The sequence below is a fragment of the Rhinoderma darwinii genome, chromosome 3 (genome assembly GCF_050947455.1).
Source record: "Rhinoderma darwinii isolate aRhiDar2 chromosome 3, aRhiDar2.hap1, whole genome shotgun sequence".
NCBI lineage: Eukaryota > Metazoa > Chordata > Amphibia > Anura > Rhinodermatidae > Rhinoderma > Rhinoderma darwinii.
In genome coordinates, this window is record NC_134689.1 from 87,748,865 (window position 1) to 87,772,139 (window position 23,275).

At 41.6% G+C, this 23,275-nt stretch overlaps 1 protein-coding gene across 5 annotated transcripts in view; it reads right to left on the reverse strand.

Annotated features, from left to right (window-relative positions):
- ACSL6 (acyl-CoA synthetase long chain family member 6) overlaps positions 1–23,275 on the reverse strand; it is a 231,806-nt gene that overhangs the window by 13,426 nt on the left and 195,105 nt on the right. For all 5 annotated transcript variants that reach the window (XM_075856443.1, XM_075856442.1, XM_075856444.1 and 2 more), the window contains exons 15-20: positions 21,419–21,491; positions 15,421–15,509; positions 12,713–12,829; positions 11,343–11,486; positions 10,245–10,346; positions 9,304–9,375 (exon numbers count right to left, since the gene is read on the reverse strand). In XM_075856443.1, coding sequence (XP_075712558.1) covers positions 9,304–9,375; positions 10,245–10,346; positions 11,343–11,486; positions 12,713–12,829; positions 15,421–15,509; positions 21,419–21,491 — 597 coding nt within the window. The remainder of the gene's footprint in view (positions 1–9,303; positions 9,376–10,244; positions 10,347–11,342; positions 11,487–12,712; positions 12,830–15,420; positions 15,510–21,418; positions 21,492–23,275) is intronic.

Sequence of the window (23,275 nt, forward strand, 5' to 3'; positions counted from 1 at the left end):
CTACAGGGGGGGCTATGTGGCATTACCTACAGGGGGGCTATGTGGCATTACCTACAGGGGGGGCTATGTGGCATTACCTACAGGGGGGGGCTATGTGGCATTACCTACAGGGGGACTATGTGGCATTACCTACAGGGGGGCTATGTGGCATTACCTACAGGGGGGGCTATGTGGCATTACCTACAGGGGGGGCTATGTGGCATTACCTACAGGGGGGGGCTATGTGGCATTACCGACAGGGGGGCTGTGTGGCATTACCTACAGGGGGGGGCTATGTGGCATTACCTACACGGGGGGGCTATGTGGCATTACCTACAGGGGGCTGTGTGGTATTACCTACAGGGGGGCTGTGTGGCATTACGTACAGGGGGGCTGTGTGGTATTACCTACAGGGGGGCTGTGTGGCATTACCTACAGGGGGGCTGTGGCAGTATCTATAGAAGGTAGTGAATGGGGCCGCAATTCTCTCGTGGATTTTCGGGGGAATTGCGCCCACAAAAGCACGTTAGTGTGTATGGGGCCTTACATACATTTATAGTAAATTATGTAAAAAAAAAAGAAACGTTTTACCATTGTTTGGTGTTTGCTTCACTGTAAGGCCCTGTTCACACAGTTATTTGCAGGCAGAAAATTCTGCCTCAAAATTTCGCTTGAATTTTCAGCCAGATTTTGATCTGCCTCCACGCCGCTTGCCACGATTTTCGCCCGCGGGCATTGAGCGCAACGGGCAAAAACGCTGCGAAAAACGCTTTCTCTGCCTCCCATAGATGTCAGAGGAAGGTCAGAGGGAGGTCAGAGGAGTAAACGCCCGAAGATAGGGCATGTCGCTTCTTTTTCCCTTAATGGCCGCGGGCAAAAAAACGTGGCAAACGGCGTGCAGGCAGGTCAAAATCTGCCTCCAAATTCAAGACAGAATCTTGATGCAGAATTTTCTGCCAGCAAAAAAACTCAGTGTGAACAGGGCCTAATACAGGATCTATTGGAACAGATCCAGCAGCAGGTGAGGTAAATGTGCTGACTGGATTGTGTGTACCCAGATGTCTGACTTAGGGTATGTGCACACACACTAATTACGTCCGTAATTGACGGACGTATTTCGGCCGCAAGTCCCGGACCGAACACAGTGCAGGGAGCCGGGCTCCTAGCATCATACTTATGTACGATGCTAGGAGTCCCTGCCTCGCTGCAGGACAACTGTCCCGTACTGAAAACATGATTACAGTACGGGACAGTTGTCCTGCAGCGAGGCAGGGACTCCTAGCATCGTACATAAGTATGATGCTAGGAGCCCGGCTCCCTGCACTGTGTTCGGTCCGGTACTTGCGGCCGAAATACGTCCGTCAATTACGGACGTAATTAGTGTGTGTGCACATACCCTTAGGTGGAGTGGGCAGACTTAGGGCATGTTCACACGGTCTATTTTCGTCCGTTTTTCGGGCCGTAAACTCCCGAAAAACGACCGAAAAATCCGAAGGAGCGTTTTTTTATGTGTTTTTTTTACACATAAAAAAACGACCGCGAAAAAGAAGTGCAGGAAGCCTCTTGAGACGTTTTTGGAGACGTTTTCCATAGACTGTAGTGAAAAAAGCTCCAAAAACGTGCGTAAAAAACGCAGCGCAAATCGCGATTTGCACAAAAAACTTCTGAAAATCAGGAGCTGTTTTCTCTTGAAAACGGCTCCGTATTTTGAGACGTCTTTGCCTGTGAACATCCCCTGACATTTATCAGGCTGTGGAAGGGGCAGGGGAGGGAGACGGGTGCCTGTACTTAGATCAGGGATAGATGGAGGCACAAAGGATAATGATGATTATTACTGTGTAAGGGCTTATTCAGACGAACGTGTAATACGTCCGTGCAACGCGCGTGATTTTCACGCGCCTCATACGGACCTATATTAGTCTATGGGGCCGTGCAGACTGTCAGTGAGTTTCATGCAGCGTGTGTCCGCTGCGTAAAACTCACGACATGTCCGATATTTGTGTGTTGTTCGCGCATCACGCACCCATTGAAGTCAATGGGTGCGTGAAAATCAATCGCAGCACACGGAAGCACTTCCGTGGTACGCGCGTGATTCGCGCGACAGCAGTAAAAAGTATGAATGAAAACAGAAAAGCACCACGTGCTTTTCTGTTTACAAACATACAAACGGAGTGTCATAATGATGGCGGCTGCGTGAAAATCACACAGCCACGCATCATACGGGGCTGACACGCGGGGCTGTTATGTACCTTTTGCGCGCACAAAGCGACGTGTTTTTTGCGCAAGCAAAAGGCACACGCTGGTGTAATCCGGCCTCAGACAGTGTGCAGGGAGGGAGCGTCTGCCTGTAATCTGTAATTAGAGCAGGGAAGGACCATGTGACCATAGAGGGGCGTGGCAGTATGCAAATAGCTGAGGTGCTTTGGAGGAAGGGGGAGGATGCAACTGTCTCCTCAGATGCAGCCCATGGGTATAGTGGGTTACAAGACAGGAAACAGCCAGTAAGGGATGTAAACAAACAGCAAGGGATGTAAACAAACAGAAAAAGCAGCAGTGACGATGGAAATCAAACAGAAACTGGTTAGAAGTTTAATAGGGGGTATTAGGGAAGGCAAATCAAGGCTGGGGGACATTTTTTAGAATTTTTTTTTTTCCTGGACAACCCCTTTAACCCCTTAATGACCAGCCTATTTGAAATCTTAACCCCTTTAGGACACAGCCTGTTTTGGCCTTGTGGACACAGCCTATTTTTTCAAATCTGACATGTGTCACTTTATGTGGTAATAACTCCGGAATGTTTTTACCTATCCAAGCGATTCTGAGATTGTTTTCTCGTGACATATTGTACTTTATGTTAGTGAAAACATTTGGTCGATAAATTCAATATTTATTTGTGAAAAACTTCAAATTTTAGCAAAAATTTGCAAAAATTAGCATTTTTCTAAATTTAAATGTATTTGCTTGTGAAACAGATAGTAATACCACACAAAATAGTTACTAGTTAACATCACCTATATGTCTACTTTATGTTTGCATCATTTTTTTTCACGTACTTTTATTTTTCTAGGACGTTACGAGGCTTAGAACTTTAGCAGCAATTTCTCATATTTTCAATAAAATTTCAATAGGCCATTTTTTCAGGGACCAGTTCAGTTCTGAAGTGGCTTTGAGGGCCTTATATATTAGAAAGTCCCCATAAATCCCCCCATTTTGAAAACTGTACCCCTCAAGGTATTCAAAACCACATTCAGAAAATATTTTAACCCTTTAGGCGTTTCACAGGAATTAAGGCAAAGTAGAGGTGAAATTTACAAATTTCATTTTTTTTGCCGAAATTCATTTGTAATAAAAAAAAATCTGTAACACAGAAGGTTTTACCAGGGAAACGCAGCTCAATATTTATTGCCCAGATTCTGCAGATTTTAGAAATATCCAACATGTGGCCCTAGTGTCCTAATGGACTGAAACACAGGCCGCAGAAGCAAAGGAGCAGCTAGTGGATTTCGGGGCCTCCTTTTTTTAGGAATGTATTTTAGGCACTATGTCAGGTTTGAGGAGGTCTTGTGGTACCTAAACAGCCGAAACCCCCCCAAAGTGACCCCATTTTGGAAACTACACCCCTCAAGGCATTTTTCTAGGGGTATAGTTAGAATTTTGACCCCACAGTTTTTTTGCAGAATTTAGTGGAATTAGTCTGTGAAGATGAAAATCACCTATTTTTCTGTGGAAACATAGAATTTTTTCATTTTTACAAGGAATAAAGGAGAAAAAGCACCCCAAAATTTGTAAAGCAATTTCTCCCGATTACGGCAATACCCCATATGTGGTCGTAAACTGATGTTTGGACCCACAGCAGGGCTCAGAAGTGAGGGAGCGCCTTTTGGATTTTGGAGCGCAGATTTTGCTGGATTGGTTTTCAGTGCCATGTCGGGTTTGCAACGCCCCGGAGGGACCAAAACAGTGGAAACCCGCCAAAAGTGACCCCATTTTGGAATCTACACCCCTCAAGGAATTTTTCTAGTGGTATAGTGATCATTTTGGCCCCTCAGGATCTTTTTTAGAGCTAGGGTGACCAAAAAACAGCGATTTTGGCGCTTTAAATTCTTTATTTATTACAGCGTTCACCGTGCGCAATAAATTACGTTTTAATTTATTCTGCCGGTCGGTACGATTACGCCGATACCATATGTGTATAGTTTTTTTTACGTTTTGCAGCGTTTGCACAATAAAATTAAGTTTCTATAAAATAATTTATTTTCTGGGACACGCTATTCTGAGCCGTAACTTTTTTATTTTTTCGTCAAAAAAGCTGAGGGAGGTCTTGTTTTTTGCGGGACGGGTTGTAGTTTTTATTGGTACCATTTTGGGGTAAATGCGACTTTTTGATCACTTTTTATTCTATATCTTGGGAGGGGTGGTGACCAAAAAATAGCGATGCTGACAGTTTTCCGTTTATTTTGTTTGCGGCGTTCACCGTCTGGAAAAATTAACATTATAGTTTCATAGATTGGGTCGTTACGAACGCGGCAATACCAAATATGTGTACTTTTTTTTAACGTTTTCATTTTTTCCCTATAATAAATGACTTATTATAGGAAAACAAAACCTTTTATTTTTACACTTTTATAAAACATTTTTATTAACTTTTTTTTTTCTTTTTACACTTTATATTTTTGTTTATTAACTTTTTTTTTACTTTTTACACTTTCTTTTTTTGACCTGCAGCTCTGATCGCTGCTGGAATACATTACACTACCTAGGTAGTGTAATGTATTCCAACTGTCAGTGTGACGTCACAGTCACTCTGACAGTTGGTCTACGAGGATCAGCAGAGGCTGATCCTCATAGGCTGACATACATGGCAGACTTGGGGGCCGTTGTCTGGCCCCCGGGTGCCATCACAAGCATCAGAAGCCCCCACGATTGCATGGGGGCTGCTGATGCGCTACAAACCCGCTACATGCGGAGATCGCAATCGAGCCCCGCATGTAACGGGTTAATTGCCGAAATCAGCGGCGATGAGCCGCTGATCGGCAACACTGGTGAGTGTCAGCTGTCGGGGACAGCTGATCTCCAAGTTCCCGATGCACACTGTCGCCGACAGTGTGCATCGGGAACGGCACAGTGACTTTCTGTCACTCTGACAGGAAGCCTATCAGGACCAGCCGAAGGTTGGTCCTGATGGGCTTCTGTCCGTGGCAGACCCGGAAGCCATTGTTTGGCTTCCGTTTGCCATACTAACTATCGGCAGACCCCGCGATTTCGGACGGGGGTCTGCCGATATGTTAGAAACCCCTAAAATTCGGCGATTGCACCCGATCGCCGAATTTAAGGGGTTAATGCGCCGAAATCAGCGGCAAAGGACCGCTGGCCGGCAAGAGGGGAGTGTCAGCTGTCGGCGACAGCTGACCTCCTGGTTCCCGGTGCACACTGTCGCCGACAGTGTGCACTGGGATTAACTCAGTAACTGTACGTCCTCGTGCGGGAAGTAACTTCCCGCAACGACGTACAGTTACGTCCTGGTGCGGGTAGGGGTTAATGACCAAGCTATTTTTTACGTTTTTCCATTGTCTCATTCCAAGAGCTATAACTTTTTTATTTTTGCGTCGACATAGCTGTATAAGGTCTTGTTTTTTACGGGACAAGTTGTATTTTTTAATTGGGGTACATATAATTTATTAATTAACTTTTATTAAAGGGAACGTGTCATGAAATGTTTTATTTTATCATATTGCTTTTAATATGATATTAACATAAATGTTATTTATTTGTGTTCTCATTTTCTTCTTTTTACTTTGTTCTTACTTTTACTTCTCTATGGGGGCTGCCATTTTTTTTTCATCATTGTATGTGTCGATTAACTACACAGAGATGGAATACGGCACATACATCCTCACAGAGAATGCGAACGGGAGCCGTTCCATTCTCTGAAGCGTACGCCGTCTGTGTGGGAACGGCGCATGTGCCGCTCCCACACAGACCAAAACGAAGCTCGTTCGAGAAGCGAAATCCGGCACCATTTTCATGTGGACCGGAAGCCGCTGCCGGACAGTAAGATGACGGCTTCCGGCCATATGTTCAAGGAAGCGAAGGCGCAAGGAATAGGAGTGGAGGTGGCGACGGCGGCAGGAGCAGGTCATTTATGTTCGTGTATGTGATGTGTGGATTATGTTCATGTATGTTCGTGTGATACTGTCTGCTGAGCACTGTATCTAATCCTCCTACACTGTGCCGTCGCTCAGAAAATGGCGGCACACAGTGTAGGAGGTTTGAAGATTCAAACCCCTCCTTCTCCTGGCACTAGCCAGAATAAGGGAGGGGGGATAGTGCGAGGACACTAGAGAGAGTGTGTCTACCCCAAATTTGCAGCATAAAGCAATGAGGTTGCTTTACCACATTGACCATGCTGCAATTTTGGGAACTTCTCCCTCTTGTGGCCAGCACATGGAAATGTTATAAATTAGAATCTAATTTATAATATTTCCTGACTTGTGAAAAAATTAAAACAATGTGTAATCACTTAAATAATAATTGTTTAAAGAGACTCTGTCACCACATTATAAGTGCCCTATCTCCTACATAAGGAGATGGGCGCTGTAATGTAGGTGACAGCAGTGCTTTTTATTTAAAAAAACTATCTTTTTTCACAAAGTTAGGAGCGATTTAAGTTTATGCTAATGAGCTTTCTTAATGCCCAAGTGGGCGTACTTTTACTTTCGACCAAGTGGGCGTTGTACAGAGGAGTGCATGACGCTGACGAATCAGCATCATGCACTCCTCTCCATTCATTTACACTGCACTAGCGATATAGATATATCGCTATGTGCAGCCTCATACACAAGCCCTAACATTACTAGTGTCCTGATAATGAATACACATGAAATCCAGCCTGGACGTCATGTGTACTCAGAATCCTGACACTTCTGAATCTTTTTTGTGAGATTCCAGCAACGGATACGAAATCTCGCGAGATCACGGAGCTAAACGAGATTTGGTTTCACTTGCCGAAATCTCACAAAAAAAGATTCAGAAGTGTCAGGATCCTGAGTACACATGACGTCCAGGCTGGATTTCATGTGTATTCATTATCAGGACACTGTAGTAATGTTAGGGTTTGTGTATGAGGCTGCACATAGCGATATATCTATATCGCTAGTGCAGTGTAAATGAATGGAGAGGAGTGCATGATGCTGATTGGTCAGCGTCATGCACTCCTCTGTACAACGCCCACTTGGTCGAAAGTAAAAGTACGCCCACTTGGGCATTAAGAAAGCTCATTAGCATAAACTTAAATCGCTCCTAACGTTGTGAAAAAAGATCGTTTTTTTAAATAAAAAGCATTACTGTCACCTACATTACAGCACCCATCTCCTTATGTAGGAGACAGGGCACTTATAATGTGGTGACAGAGTCTCTTTAACTAAAAAAAAAAAAATTTGTAGAGACACATTCACTTAAACTTTTTTTGGGGGGGGGGATAGAAAAAAACTGACATTTCGACACTCTTTTTTACGTCCTAAATCTGCGCCGTGTGGTACAAATAACACAATAACTTTATTCAGCGGGTTGTTATGATTGCAACGATACCAAATGTGTATAGATTTTTTATGTTTTACTACTTTTACACAGTGAAAACCCTTTTTTTTCAAAATTATTTGTTTTCGTGTCTCTTTATTTTTCCACCCATGCCGCTGTATGAGGGCTTTTTTTTTTTTATTGGTACCATTTTGGAGTAGATGCGACTTTTTGATCACTTTTTATCACATTTTTTTTTATGGCAGGATTCACAGAAAACAGCAATTTTTGCATTGTTTTTTATTTTATTTTTTAGGGCATTCACCGAGCAGTTTAAATAATGTAATAGCTTTATAGTTGGGGTCGTTATGGATGCGGCGATACCAAATATGTGTAACTTTTAATAATAAAGCATTTTGTAAGGGGAAAAAGTGGGTTTTTCATTATTTTTTTTTCACTTTTTTTTAAATTAACTTTATTAAACTTTTTTTTTACATTTTTACTAGTCTCACTAGGGGACTTTACTATGCGATCATTCGATCGCTTTTATAATACACTGCAATAATTTTGTATTGCAGTGTATTACTGCTTGTCCGTTTAAAACGGACAGGCATCTGCTAGGCCATGCTTATGGCATGACCTAGCAGGCATACACTACAGGCAGACCTGGGGGCCTTTATTAGGCCCCCGGCTGCCATAGAAGGCACGACACCTGGCGATCTTATCGCCGGGTGCTAGTGCGATGAGAGAGGGAGCTCCCTCGCTCCAAAACCACTTAGATGCGGCGCTCGCTATTGAGCGCCGCATCTGAGGGGTTACCCGGGTGAGATTGATACTGATATGGATTTCACCCGTTAGAACAGGGATGCCCTCAGTTACTTCTGGTAGCTGAGATCAGGGAGATTTAACAGCTCCCTGCTCTGTTTATTTATTCTGATGCAGCTCCGTGAAAAGGCGTATGCATCAGAATAAAGCCCATTAGTGGCTGCCGTGAAAAGGCGTACTGGCGGTCACTAACGGGTTAAACTGTATTTGTATCTGCATAAAGTGCAGCCAGCCATTAATCACTGGTGAGGCGGGTAGGTGGAGCGCTCCCGTCATGAATACAGATTCATAACTAAGAGTTTGCTGTATTCTTTAATAGCTCCTATTAGCCAAACGGCATAATATGTTTTTGTGTCGTGCCATTTGGGCTAATAGGAGAGCAAACCTGTCCTCACGCTATGCTTTACATAAGGCAGCATAGTGTGAGGACAAATCCGCTTTATGTTTCCTCTTGCTCTTCCTAAGTGGACTGTGCTGGAGGACCAGGACCAACTTTTGATGCTACGAGACCCTAATTCCCGACCCTAGTGAACACCGTACCTGACTGTGTTAGTTCATAGTTCTGGAGGGTCTCCATTATGTTTTCTAGCATTGTGTTCCACTCACTCACACCTTTCCACTATCTTTTCGTTTTATGTTCCTATTTCCCAATCCTTCCCCTCTTTTGTCCTCTATCCACAGATTGTTAAATGATGTAGTCTTGGTGATCTTTGCAGCACTGTGCACCTTTTTTTTATACATAGTACAGAATTTTGTGCATCACCAAAGATATCAGATCTAAATATGATGGTGCTTCCATAGACTTGCATGAGCATTAAGCTTCTATATAAAGTGTAGCACAAGAAAGCACAACAAGCTAAAAGTAACTCTGGTATAACCTTATATTGATATGCCAGTATAGCAAATATTGCATTATAATCAGTCAAACTAAGTTCCCAGTGATAGTGGTAATATCTCCATATAGTCACAGCTTTTATAACTTACCTGCTCAAAGGAATGGAGCCCACTCTCTTTGCCAAGCCTCACCATATCAGCCATTATTGCTTTTTTAAGTTCCTATAGAAAATAACAGTCAATATATTCCTATAATTTATAAGATAGTATAACTATTTCACAACTTTTTGCTTTTCATTTTTTTTTTTTCCTTTTTAGCATTTTCTTTTTACATTTTAAACCAGCCTTGCTGTTCTGCAGTTGTATACGTATATCCAGATGAGGGATCTGCTCCCCATCTGTGATGTTCATAGAACGCTCATTCCCGATAATTGCCCTGTGTCAATAGGGCAGCAATCAGCAGATGAATGAGGAATCGCTCGATCATCTGCCGATCGTATCGTTTTAAAAAAGTAAAATATTATCGTTGTCGGCAGCACATCTCGCTGTGTGAACAGGGAGACACCCTGTCGACATTATAATAATGTATGGGGACGAGTGATCGGTGTGACAGGAGTAAACGAGCACCGATCAACGATATCTCGTTGATCGGCGCTCGCTGCACAGGCCGAATATCGGCAGGTGTAAAAGGCCCTTTAGGGTAGTGTATATTCACATTAATGGGATCGGAAGTCTAGCAGCCAAGATAGAATGTAAAGTTACCCACTTTGTCTCCCCTCCATCCAAAGACAGAGCCCAACTTCCAAGCACCTATTCAATGGGACCAAATGAGATGTAATCTTGCTGGCAAATTATAAGATAACCAAACATAGTAAAACAACAAAACAGCAAGAATATTAGAACGTTTTCTATTTTTCCCCTTTCATTTCAACATTAACATGAGCCAGCTTGCTATAACCAGAACAATCCATTTACCGTATTCCTAGTTTATGATCTCTTTGGTCTCTTGTGGACCAATACACATAATGTTGTTTTGCTCTGTTTTCTTTAGCATAGGTAACATTTTTATTTTCTTTGTTCTCATTTCATACCAAATTATTGCATAGTTCTGCAAATGTTCCTTCAAAACCTTTCTTCTTTGCCCATCCTGGCATCACCTCTGTATCCGGAACAACAACGCCAACTAAAAAGGCCTAATGAGAAAAAAAAAAAGTCATTTTTTTCCTGCAATAACCCCTTTAAAACCAGGCTATTTTGGCCTTGAGGACCACTCAAATGATACATTTTTTCATTTCGCATTCTAAAGCTTATAACTTTTTTTAGATTTTCTTAGATTCAGCTGCATGAAGTCTTGTTTGCAACAAGCAGTCGTGATCTTCAACTAGTAACAGTGGCTGCAAGGAAACCACTATAGATTCATGTTTAGGGTGTTTGTATATGGTCCCCCCAGGAAATAGACTGTCATAAAGCAATAACCTATTGATAAGCAGCAGGGAAACATTATTTGTCCTTGCTGAAGAGCCCTCCTGCTTTTAGCAGAGACAATTCAGATAATGGATGTCTATCAGAGAATTGCATATATAATACCAGGTATAGCCCCAAAACTCATCTCTTCAATTGCTGCTAGTCAAGGTAAGTACAATCCCTAATGCTAAGTAAGTACAATCACTGTTCTTGATTCAAAACTGTAAGAACAGTTCTGTTCGAAACGCGTAAGCTGTGACGTGCCTTACCTGTGTCCTCTATGGATTTTTTAAAGATGACCAAATAAAGCTGCTTTTATATTTTATGGATGTGCTGAGGAACTTTCTTTTTTCTTACATTGTGTGAATTTCTTGCCTGCCTGCAAGCCCCCACTGCACTCCATTGAGAAACTACTGATCCTAGAACGAAGATTGGGTGACCACACTTGTGGCTTTTTTGCTGCTTTTTTTCTCCTTTTTGCTTGTTAAAAGGCTGTTCCTATTTTAGTCATTTATGGCATATCTACAAAACATGCCATAAATGCCCAATAGGGGCCTCACCTATCAGGGGTTCATTGATAGAGATGGTACCCACACCTGTTAAGCATTTATGGCATATCCTGTGGATGTGGCATAAATGCCTAAAATGGGAAAATATGTGCTTAATTGATCTAAAAAATGCTGATACCAATAAACTTAATGGATTATGCTGAAGACCACACTTACCTGTAGACTGTCCCCATGGACATATATTTGGGACACAGGTTCACTGCGAATATAAATGTTCTCAATTTTCTCTGGTGCAATGTACTCTCCTTGTGCAAGTTTAAATATATGTTTTTTCCGGTCTATGATCTTAAGTGTACCATTCTAAATTCAAGAGAAAATATAAAATGTTTAGATGCCAGATTAAAGGAATTTAACTTTTCTATATAAATCTTGATTATTAAACAGACTGTATTCCACGACTTGCGTAAGGTTTTTAATGTAAGTGACTTTTCTACCCAAACTCTGAGACTATTTTGCCTTTACTATAACGTAAACTTCCCCTCTGAAGTACAATGATGTGACACTACACTGTTATGCCACCAAGAACTAAAAATAAAACATAACGTCTTTAACTCTGCGAGTTGGTTTACTGAATGCTACATTTCTGACTTCTAACAAAAGGGCAGGTTTATCCTCTCTAACCTTTCTTGGAGGCCCAGAGCTTGAGTTTCTCAGTTTGAGTGTGAGATTGTGTTGTAGAATGCAATAAATAATTACCAGTGGAAAGCCTTCGACTAATATTTTGATAGAACAACACTGTAGTAAACATGCAGATCCTGGAAATCGGAATTCTCTCATTATCTCCACATTTCCAGGAGAGGGGATATTTCGAATTAGCTGGTGCAACCGCTCTGGAAGCTCAGGTGATGACACTGTATAACCATCTCACCAATGGTCAGACAACAGCACTCATTTCCAAAAAATTTCAAAAGAAGGTTTTTCTTTATTCGTCAACTATCAAGCAAAAAATGCCAATGTTTCGATTCATAATATGTGTAGGGTCCTTCTCAAGCCTGCGTTGCTTCACTTCCTTTTAGTTACTGTATAACTATGTCATTAGTCACTTTCAATCTTAGGGCTAAATCATACATCAAAGGTGTTTGCATGGACCCTGTACAGACTCGTATGGGTCCGTAATATATATGTGTAAGCACTCCCATCTGCTACCGTATAGGTGAGCATATAATATGGAAAATCCATTAGAAAAATCTTCGGTCACTCCAGGCTCTTTTCACACACCATGTCTTTGCATCCCGTTGAACTTTTCAATAATAAAAAAAAAAGACCTTTAAAATGGGATGCAACAGGATTCCTATCCTGTTGCATTCTGTTGCCATTGACTTCTGTTGAAAAGAAAAACAAAAGAGGATTCATCTGGATCCTGTTTTTTAACAGGACAGTAAAAGAAGCAGCCTGCATAATTTTTGTGTACTGTTGCATCCTGTTTTAAAGGTAAATTTGGCTAAAAAAATATTACAGAACCTTTCAACAGAATGCAAAACCTTGGTGTGAACAGAACCTAAAATAATGGAAAAACAGTGACTTACTGGTAGCCACTTCCCAATGTCTCCAGTGTAAAGCCAGTCATCCTGATCTAAAGCCTCTGCCGTCTTTTCTTTATCTTTAAGGTAGCCTTTAAACACATTGGGTCCTTTTACGCATATCTGAAAGACAGACAATGGGATATCTTATGAAGTACTGAAAACGTTGAAAATACTGTAGTTAAATTGATGTAGTAGAGTTGACCAAACTTTAATATGAGCTATTCAAGTTAACACTTCTAAGGCCATGTTCAGACGTGGCAGAATTTTTCCGCTTAAAATGTTGCTGCAGATTCTTTGTGAACTTGCAGCAACATTTTCATATTTGACAGGTAATTCTGATGTTGTGGATATCACAGCAGACTTTCTGCAGATTTCATCCTTTGGAATGCAAAGGCTGAAATCCGCAGTGAAATTCCGCTGCTTCTCTGCAACATAATGAGCATGCTGCGGAGGGGAAATTCTGCATCGCAGCCTAAATTCCGCACAATTAATTTCCGCAACGTTTGAACTAAGTTTCCTAAAAATGTATAAAAACAAACGTAAAAAACGGCTGCTGCAGAATTCCGCTGCGGACTGTCCGCAGCGGAATTCAACAGCAATTCCGCCACGTCTGAATGTGCCCTAACAGTTCTCCCAACATGGATCAACGTCAGGTGAGGATTCAAAATGCCACCAGTACTTTGCAAAGAATGAATACAGCTTTTAGAAGTTTGAGTCAAAAATAGGGCTTTCAAGATGCATTCCAAAAGCTATGACTTTTTTATTTCTCTGTCTACAAAGCTGTATGAGGGCTTGTTTTCTGTGGGACAAGCTGTAGTTTTTTTGGGCATTTTTACGCTACATATAATATATTGATTCATTTTTAGAATTCTTTTGGGGGGGATGGAAAAATAACAGCAATTCCACCATTGTTTTTTTCTTGCACCATGGACTATGCGGTATAAATAACTTCTTAAAGGGGTTGGCTCATCAGGGACATTTATGTCATATTCAAAGGATATGCCATAAATGTCAGGTAGATCCACCTCTGGGACCCGCCCCTATCTCTAGAACGGGGCCCCCTAAAGCCCCTTATGTAAGTGATTAATGGATTATTCATCTCACAAAAAAACAAGCCCCATACAGCTATGTCGGTAGAAAAATTACAACATTATGGGACTCAGCAAAATGTTTTGTTTTTTTTCTATAAAGTATACTTTTATAAAGAACATTATATAAATTTGGTATCACCGTAATCATACAGACTTATGGTATAGACTTATAGAATAAAGCTAAAGGGGTTTACCCATCAGGGACATTCATGGCATATCCACAGGATATGGCATAAATGTCAGGTGGATTCACCTATCTCTAGAACGGGGCCCCCTAAAGCCCCTTCTACAGTTCTCGGTTCCCGTTGCCTCCCGGGCCACTTCCTGATTACATGGTCGGAAATTACGAAAACAGCTTAGTTAGCCGAGCTACGCTGTTTTTGTAACTCATGGCATGGCAGTCACGGAAACCGTGTAGCTCGTGTGCTACGCTGCTTCCATAACTGCCGTTCACTTCTATGGGTGTTATGATTACATTATGGGAAATTAAGAAGTGGCACGGGAGGCAGCGGGAACCTAGAAAGGTAGAACGGGGTTTACGGGGCCCCCATTTTAGAGATAGGTGCCGGTCCCAGAGGTGGATCTACCTGACATTTATGGCATATCCTGTTGATATGCCATAAATGTCCCTGATGGGTAAACCCCTTTAGCTTTATTCTATAAGTCTGTACCATGAGTCTGTATGATTACAGTGATACCAAATTTATATAGTGTTCTTAATAAAAGTATACTTTATGAAAAAAAAAACAACATTTTTGTAACACCACTTTCTGAGTCCTATAATGTTGTAATTTTTCCACCATGATAGCTGTATGGGGCTTGTTTTTTTTGGAGATGAATAATCCATTAATTACTTATATAATGCTTTGGAATTCTTAATATTCCAAAGCATTATTGCCGGTCAGTGTAAGGGCATGTCCACATGTAGCGTAATTGCTGAGTATTTTCCGTCCGGAATTGTGGATGGAAAATACGCAGAAGAATGCAGTAACAGCAAAGTGGGTGAGATTTAACAGGGTGAAGCTGCATCACATAGGATACACTGAGAGTACAGTGTGAGTACAGAAGTTCTATGTCACTGATCTATGATTCAGACCAGAGCAAGAGCAGTGTGATGAGACTCCGCCCCCTCTGCCAAGCCAGAGGTATGATGGGAAATGTAGCTTGCATTATGGGAACCATAGCAGAGGGAAAGAAGAAACCAAAATTGCCTACAACCCATAAATGAGACATTAGCTAAAACAGGTATACACAAGGCAAATATAAGAGCTTCTGCATTATTCTTTAATAATAGCCTATGCTGCACTATATAGGCAAAAAAAAAATTGCTGCAGTGCATCCTCGAACTTTAGGCCTGTAACTTCAACTAATTGAATCTCTTCACAGAAGTAAGGCGATACTGTACTGTACATTGCAGGGCCATTTTTAATTCATCTTTTGGCAGTTATTCTTTAAAATTGGACCATAGATTTTTTTTTGTTTTTATAGCAATGAAATTAGAGAGCTGCGAACAACATTTTAATTTTTTTTTTAATATTGAACAATACAAGTTGCAAATTTGGTTTGGTATTTAGCAATGGAGAAGTATTAAAAACATACTGTAAGTAGCATATTACATACCTCTCCTTCTCCTTTTGAAGCAAAATAATGCATCTCCTCCACATCGACTAGTTTGATAAAATTGCATGGTAGTGGAGCACCGACATGTCCTGCAAATGACATGCATGTAACTGTAGTGAATTTGGTAACATATTGACTGCAGGCAGTTTTTGTAGAATATTTTGCAATACACATCAGATATTTGATTTAGTGAATATAGGAGTGCCTTATGGAAATACTCAATAACCAGTGTACCCAAAAGATACCGCCTAAGAAATGAGATAAACTAATTGGTCTTCTGCCTTATGTTGCCATATGCAACTGTTAAAGCAGAATACTACCAGTTGAGTTCTAAAAAGATATGTCATAGTGCCACATGAGTGATACCTACGTGCTATTTATTGTTCAGGCGATAACTAAAGCCTATTGACAACTCGTAATCGATTGAATATCATACAGCAAGCTTTTGACCGGTGAGTATATTCATTCCTCCCCAAATATTCCCATGCCTAGAAACTTCTGTTCTGTCCCATCTTTTGTTTAATTGGATCTGGAGAAAATAAAATTCCAGACCCAAAGAAAGTTAGCCAAATCTAAATTTATCTAGACTTGAGAAACACGCTCTCAATGACTCAAAATCTTCTAAGGATGTTATTGTGAAGCCTGCTGACAAGCAGTTGGGAGTTGTGATCCAAAGGGTATGTGCACACACACTAATTACGTCCGTAATTGACGGACGTATTTCGGCCGCAAGTCCCGGACCGAACACAGTGCAGGGAGCCGGGCTCCTAGCATAATACTTATGTACGATGCTAGGAGTCCCTGCCTCGCTGCAGGACAACTGTCCCGTACTGTAATCATGTTTTCAGTACGGGACAGTTCTCCTGCAGCGAGGCAGGGACTCCTAGCATCGTACATAAGTATGATGCTAGGAGCCCGGCTCCCTGCACTGTGTTGGTCCGGGACTTGCGGCCGAAATACGTCCGTCAATTACGGACGTAATTAGTGTGTGTGCACATACCCAAAACCTTTCAAACTACAGAGGCAAGATTGCTCAGAAACTCAGTAAAAGCCAAGTATATGAGGCCATACCAATGACCCAACACCTTCCCTATGTGAACAACATTATCTCTAAGGCGAGGGAGGCTAATATTGCAGTTGCAAGTTAAAGTAAGTGAACCCTTTGGAATTACATGTGGTTTGTTATCCAAGTCACAACTCTAGACAAACACAATCTAACTAAACTAATAACACTCATACAGTTGTACTGTTCATGTCTGTTATTGAGTTGAGCACATTGAGTGAACATTCACAGTGCAAGGAAAATAATTAAGTGAACCCCTGAATTTAAAAACCTGTAAATCCCCCTTTAACAGAAATCACCTTCGCCAAATGTTTCCTGTAGCTGCAAATAAGATTTGCACAATGTTGAGGAGGAACTTTGGCTTTTTTTCTCCCTGCAAATGTGTTTGAGTCCATCACTATCTCTAGGATGCCTTGTGTGCACAGCGCTCTTCAAGTCAATAGGGTTAAGGTCTTGTAACTTGTATATCTTAGACCTGTTGAGTCTTGTTGACGTATTGTATAACCAGGTTCCCCACGCATTTACTTTAGACTTTGCCCATAGTACATAAACGCCTAAATAATCCACAAGGAGGTGAACAGTTTATACCCGAACATTCCCACAGATGTGGATTTCTAAAGTTTGGGAAATCCTAGAATTAAGTAATACATATTCTTCCAAATGAAGATATTTCGTCATTGAACTTTTAATATTTATTGTGAAGAATAACTAGTTTTTGTTTAATCTTAATTCTATCTAGAGCTCACTAGGACTGCATTGGGTTATAACATGGCATCCACATTTGCGGCCATGATTAATAATCTTTTAAAAGGGTTATTCCTAACATAAAAGGCGATGGCATATTGCTAGGATATGCCAAAATGTTCTGATCAGTGGTGGTCTGTCTGTCAGGACCCCAATTTATTTCTCAGCTTTAGCACGGCGTCCCTTTAAAAGTTTTATTCTGCACAGCTGCGCCCCATCTACTGGCTGTGCAGAGAACTGCAGCATGGCCCCATTCACTTGAATAGAGTGAATATACACTACCGTTCAAAAGTTTAGGGTCACTTAGAAATTTCCTTATTTTTGCAAGAAAAGCACAGTTTTTTTTCAATGAAGATAACATTCAATTAATCAGAAATACACTCTATACATTGTTAATGTGCTAAATGACTATTCTAGCTGAAAACGTCTAGTTTTTAATGCAATATCTACATAGGTGTATAGAGGCCCATTTCCAGCAACCATCACTCCAGAGTTCTAATGGTACATTGTGTTTGCTAACTGTGTTAGAAGGCTAATGGATGATTAGAAAACACTTCAAAACCCTTGTGCAATTATGTTAGCACCGCTGTAAACAGTTTTGATGTTTAGAGGAGCTATAAAACTGACCTTCCTTTGAGCTAGTTGAAAATCTGGAGCATTACATTTGTGGGTTCGATTAAACTCTCAAAATGGCTAGAAAAAGAGAGCTTTCATGTGAAACTCGACAGTCTATTCTTGTTCTTAGAAATGAAGGCTATTCCATGCGAGAAATTGCCAAGAAACTGAAGATTTCCTACAACGGTGTGTACTACTCCCTTCGGAGGACAGCACAAACAGGCTCTAACCAGAGTAGAAAGAGAAGTGGGAGGCCCCGCTGCACAACTGAGCAACAAGACAAGTACATTAGAGTCTCTAGTTTGAGAAATAGACGCCTCACATGTCCTCAACTGGCAGCTTCATTAAATAGTACCCGCAAAACGCCAGTGTCAACGTCTGTAGTGAAGAGGCGACTCTGGGATGCTGGCCTTCAAGGCAGAGTGGCAAAGAAAAAGCCATATCTGAGACTGGCTAATAAAAGGAAAAGATTAATATGGGAAAAAGCACACAGACATTGGACAGAGGAAGATTGGAAAAAAGTGTTTTGGACAGACGAATCGAAGTTTGAGGTGTTTGGATCACACAGAAGAACATTTGTGAGATGCAGAACAACTGAAAAGATGCTGGAAGAGTGCCTGACGCCATCTGTCAAGCATGGTGGAGGTAATGTGATGGTCTGGGGGTTGCTTTGGTGCTGGTAAAGTGGGAGATTTGCACAAGGTAAAAGGGATTTTGAATAAGGAAGGCTATCACTCCATTTTGCAACGCCATGCCATACCCTGTGGACAGCGCTTGATTGGAGCCAATTTCATCCTACAACAGGACAATGACCCAAAGCACACCTCCAAATTATGCAAGAACTATTTAGGGAAGAAGCAGGCAGCTGGTATTCTATCTGTAATGGAGTGGCCAGCGCAGTCACCAGATCTCAACCCCATAGATCTGTTGTGGGAGCAGCTTGACCGTATGGTACGCCAGAAGTGCCCATCAAGCCAATCCAACTTGTGGGAGGGGCTTCTGGAAGCATGGGGTGAAATTTCTCCCGATTACCTCAGCAAATTAACAGCTAGAATGCCAAAGGTCTGCAATGCTGTAATTGCTGCAAATGGAGCATTCTTTGACGAAAGCAAAGTTTGAAGGAGAAAATTATTATTTGAAATAAAAATCATTATTTCTAACCTTGTCAATGTCTTGACTATATTTTCTAGTAATTTTGCAACTCATTTGATAAATATAAGTGTGAGTTTTCATGGAAAACACAAAATTGTCTGGGTGACCCCAAACTTTTGAACGGTAGTGTATAATTGCAAAATTTTGTTTTTGCTGACTACAGCTGCTATGGTGGGTGGTACTTGGGAAACGGGTGGTCTACCCCCTATCACCTAGGCCCACCCAGGAAGCTTCTCCCACACACCTTACTTCTCCTTCAGCTCACTCTACATGCCTTCATTACCATTTCATATTATAAACTAATTCTCGTGACACAATGAATTGCATATAAAGTTTATATCTAATTTTAGTCAGCTAATTTTCATATTCCCCACCCAGTATCCTATGCAGTGACATAATTTTGCCTCCTGTGCCAAGCCACACACAGAGTGATCTCCTCCATTTATTGTGGGAACAGGGCTAGGTGAATATTTGTTTTATTATTTTACGATGCACTGTTTCTGTCTGGGAAGGCACTATGGGGGCATGATACTGTAAGATGCACTGTGTGGGCATTATACTGTGGGGACACTATGGGGTCATTATACTGTGGGCGACAATATGGGGGAGATTATACTGTGTGGGGGCACAATGTGGTCATTATACTGTCGGAGGACACAATGAGGACATGATTCTGTGTAGGGGGCATGATACTGTGTGGGGGCACTATGGGGGCATGATACTGTGTCAGGGCACTAAGGGGGCATGATACTGTGGGGGGCATTATACTGTATGGGGACACTATTGGGTATGATACTGTGTGGGGGCACTATGGGGACATGATACTGTGTGGGAAGGCACGATGCTGTGGGGGGGGGGTGCTATCGGGGCATGATACTGTGTGTGGGCACTTTGGGAGCATCCTACTGTGTGGGGGCACTAAGGGAGCATCATTACTGTGAGGAGGCACTTAGGAGGTATCCTCACTGTGTGCCACACAAAGAGGGCGCTATAAAAGCTTAACCCTAAAAAAATCTGCGCTTCTGTCCCTACTTAAAGAGTATCTTTCACCTGCCCATACATGTGCAGCTGAATGCACCATGTAATGGGCAGGGCTGTACAAATCCTGGGGCACTTTAATTTTTTTTCCTATCCTCGTCCTCGTATATTGTAGTATATTTATTGCCCGATATTTAAATAACCCCCTGAACTGTCAATGGGGTGTGTAATTGGCAAGGGGGCGTGTTACTATTGCTGTGACACTGTCCAATCAGCTACAGACAGTGTCACAGCAAGAGGTGGAGAGAGGAGAGCGTGTTGCGCGCAGCTCAGTCGCCACCGCTGAGCAGAAGAGGAGAAGAAGAATGTGAATTCTTCCAGCATCGTCCAGCAGTGGCGGCGTAGATGTGCGCGAATGCTCGCGCACAGTCTCACTCCTCAGCTCTCGGCAGACAAGGACGATAAGACTGTGATCTCTAGCGAGAGATCACAAAGTCTGAAGAGTGAGAGCACACGCGTATAGATCTGAAGCCGCTACTGACGATACTCCCACCACCACAGAACAGAAGAAGAATTCACCATCTTCTTCTCTTCTGTTCACTGGTGGTGGCAGAGCTGAATGTGCACGCACACGCTCTCCTCTGCAGCTTTTGCTGTGACACTGTCCGTAGCTGATTGGACAGTGTCACAGTGATAGTAACATGCCACCTTGCCAATTACACGCTCCATTGACAGTTCAGGCGGTTATTTAAAGATTGTGCACCAAAGTTAATGGCACCGATATCTAAATAACGGGGGAGGATAGGACATTTTTTAAAGTGCCCAAGGATTTGTGCAGCCCTGTCTATTACATGCTGCATATGTGTGGTCAGGTGAAAGGTTCTCTTTAATTCTCAGTGAAGGGAGCATAATGGTGGTGGCAGTTTCCCATTTAATTAGCATAATCTCTTGGTACTGTATTTCAGCTGTCTCTTTAATTACTGGTTGTCGGCTCTAAACCCGCTCTATCTCATCTATGTCTTTCTTATAGACTGATGCAATATTCTGTGCACAACCTGACTCGACATTTGTAGCAATATGTATGGAAGTACAAATAGCAGTGGAAACAAAATATGTGTGTGTTCCCAACAGATGGAAACAAAGTGGACAGGGATTAATGTGGGTGACTTCAGTCTATATTAAGTATTGCAGAACGTTTGATCACAATAAAAAAAATATAAATTATCATAAATATATCTATCTACATATATATATATATATATATATATATATATATATATATATATATATATATATATACATAGGGCCTAATGTACCCAACTAGACTGGCATCAAATCAATTCTGGAAGTTCTTCAAACAACAATGAAAACTGTTTTGACAAAGTGTGATATGCCGTAGTTCATTGTGCTATTTAGAAGGAAGCATAGTGTAGGTCAGTGTCTTACCTGAAGTCCAGTCCCCAGGAGTGGTGAATGTGCACCCAGCTGTACATTCTGTTTGCCCATATCCTTCATATACCTGTTATATACATAATTCAAAAACTTTAATACATTTCCAAATACTTGCAGTTAGTTAAACCTTGAATTCCAATGAAGGAAAAGTTCATCAGCTCACCATGCAGATTTAACCGGGTCACCGATTATAACAATTGCATAAACGAGTTCAGCACATGAGTCTGAATAAAGATCAATTGCTCACATTCGCATATATGTTTAAACATAAGAACTTTATTGAGCATATTTTTTCAGACCCGAGTGCTGGACCCTTTTATGCTATTGAAAACCTGAAGAACAAGAAAAAACCTGTAGAGCCCGTCATTTGCATTCCCTGCCTCACATGATGGCCCTCCTTTTTCCCAGCAATCCCTGCAGTGTACCTTTAGTAGTGATAACAATATCCCCTTACCTAGTGGTCAGAGCAGGGCTTCTCCCCTTTTCCTAGTGGTCCCAGCAGGGCTTTCCTCAAATTTCCCCAATTGTCACAGCTGTACTGCCCCCCCTCATATACTCACCTTCCACACGTTACTACAATGTGCTACATACTGCAGCTGATAGAAAACTTCATGTGCCTATTCCCACTTTTGCATAAAGCTTTCTGATTCTATATCAATCCATGCTAACAATCCACGTAATCTAAAGGGCCAGCCATATGCACGTGCCTGGCTTGCTTTCTGGGAAATCTGGCCCTGCATGTTATGCTGGGGGCAACAGAGCCACATAGCTTCTTTGAACACCCCCACCTCAGCACATTATTTAGGACCCACATCTGCAAGTTTAATACATGGCCCCTTAGAATTTAAGCTTTATTTTCTACCTTTACAATTCTCACCTTAAATAACCCTTGAGGGCATATGTCTTTTTTTTAACTGTACTAACTATGTAACCTGAGATGAATCCATGCAGAATGGGCTGCACAATGTATTAAACATCTGTAACTAAAGGTCCATGTACACTAAATGACTGCCAATAAATTATTGCAGAGAAGCGACATTGCTAACGCCAATAAATTAGGCACACTATTGTATTGAGAAAACATATTGCCAAATACTCTTGCATGATTGTTGTCCAAACAGGAAAAGGGAAAATAAACTGTATACATGAGTAGATAGGATTGATGGGCTTAAATGGTCACTAACTTATCAACAAACGTTGCATAAATCAATAGTATAAGCAAATATAAGAAACATTATAATATAACTTATTAGAGAAAAATGCCTCTTTCTCCAATTAAAAAGTTTCTTTCCTTCCTTCCACCTTCTTACTGTTCATGCACTGAAATTACTGCTAAATCCGTTTCCTCAAGACGACACGGACTATCAGCTCACTGAGGGATCAGTTTACATGCTATTTGTAGAAGTCTATGGAAAAGGGTAGTGGAAGGAGGGAGTAATAGAGGAGAGAAAGAAAGGCAGAGAGACACACAAACACAGAGAGGCTGCTGCAGCTAACTAGTAAGTGTAGCTGGATTCTCGGCTACACTGCTCATTACTGCTGTATAATCTCCTCCATGCTGCTGCTGCTTCTATATATGCAGTCGAGTCACAATATTATGAAAACCAGCTAATATCCAGAGTAACCGCTGTGTGCAGCACGGACAGCAGCTAGACAGGCTCGGAGTGACTCAATAAGGTGCTGGTAGGTTGTATCAGGTATCTGGAGCCATGCTGACTGCAGTGCATCCCAGATTTACTGGAGGGTGCGTGGTGGAGGATCCATAGAGCAAACAAGATGATCGAGGTGGTCCCACAGATGCTCAATTGGGTTCAAGTCTGGTGAATTAGGGGGCCAAGGAAGTACTTGGAA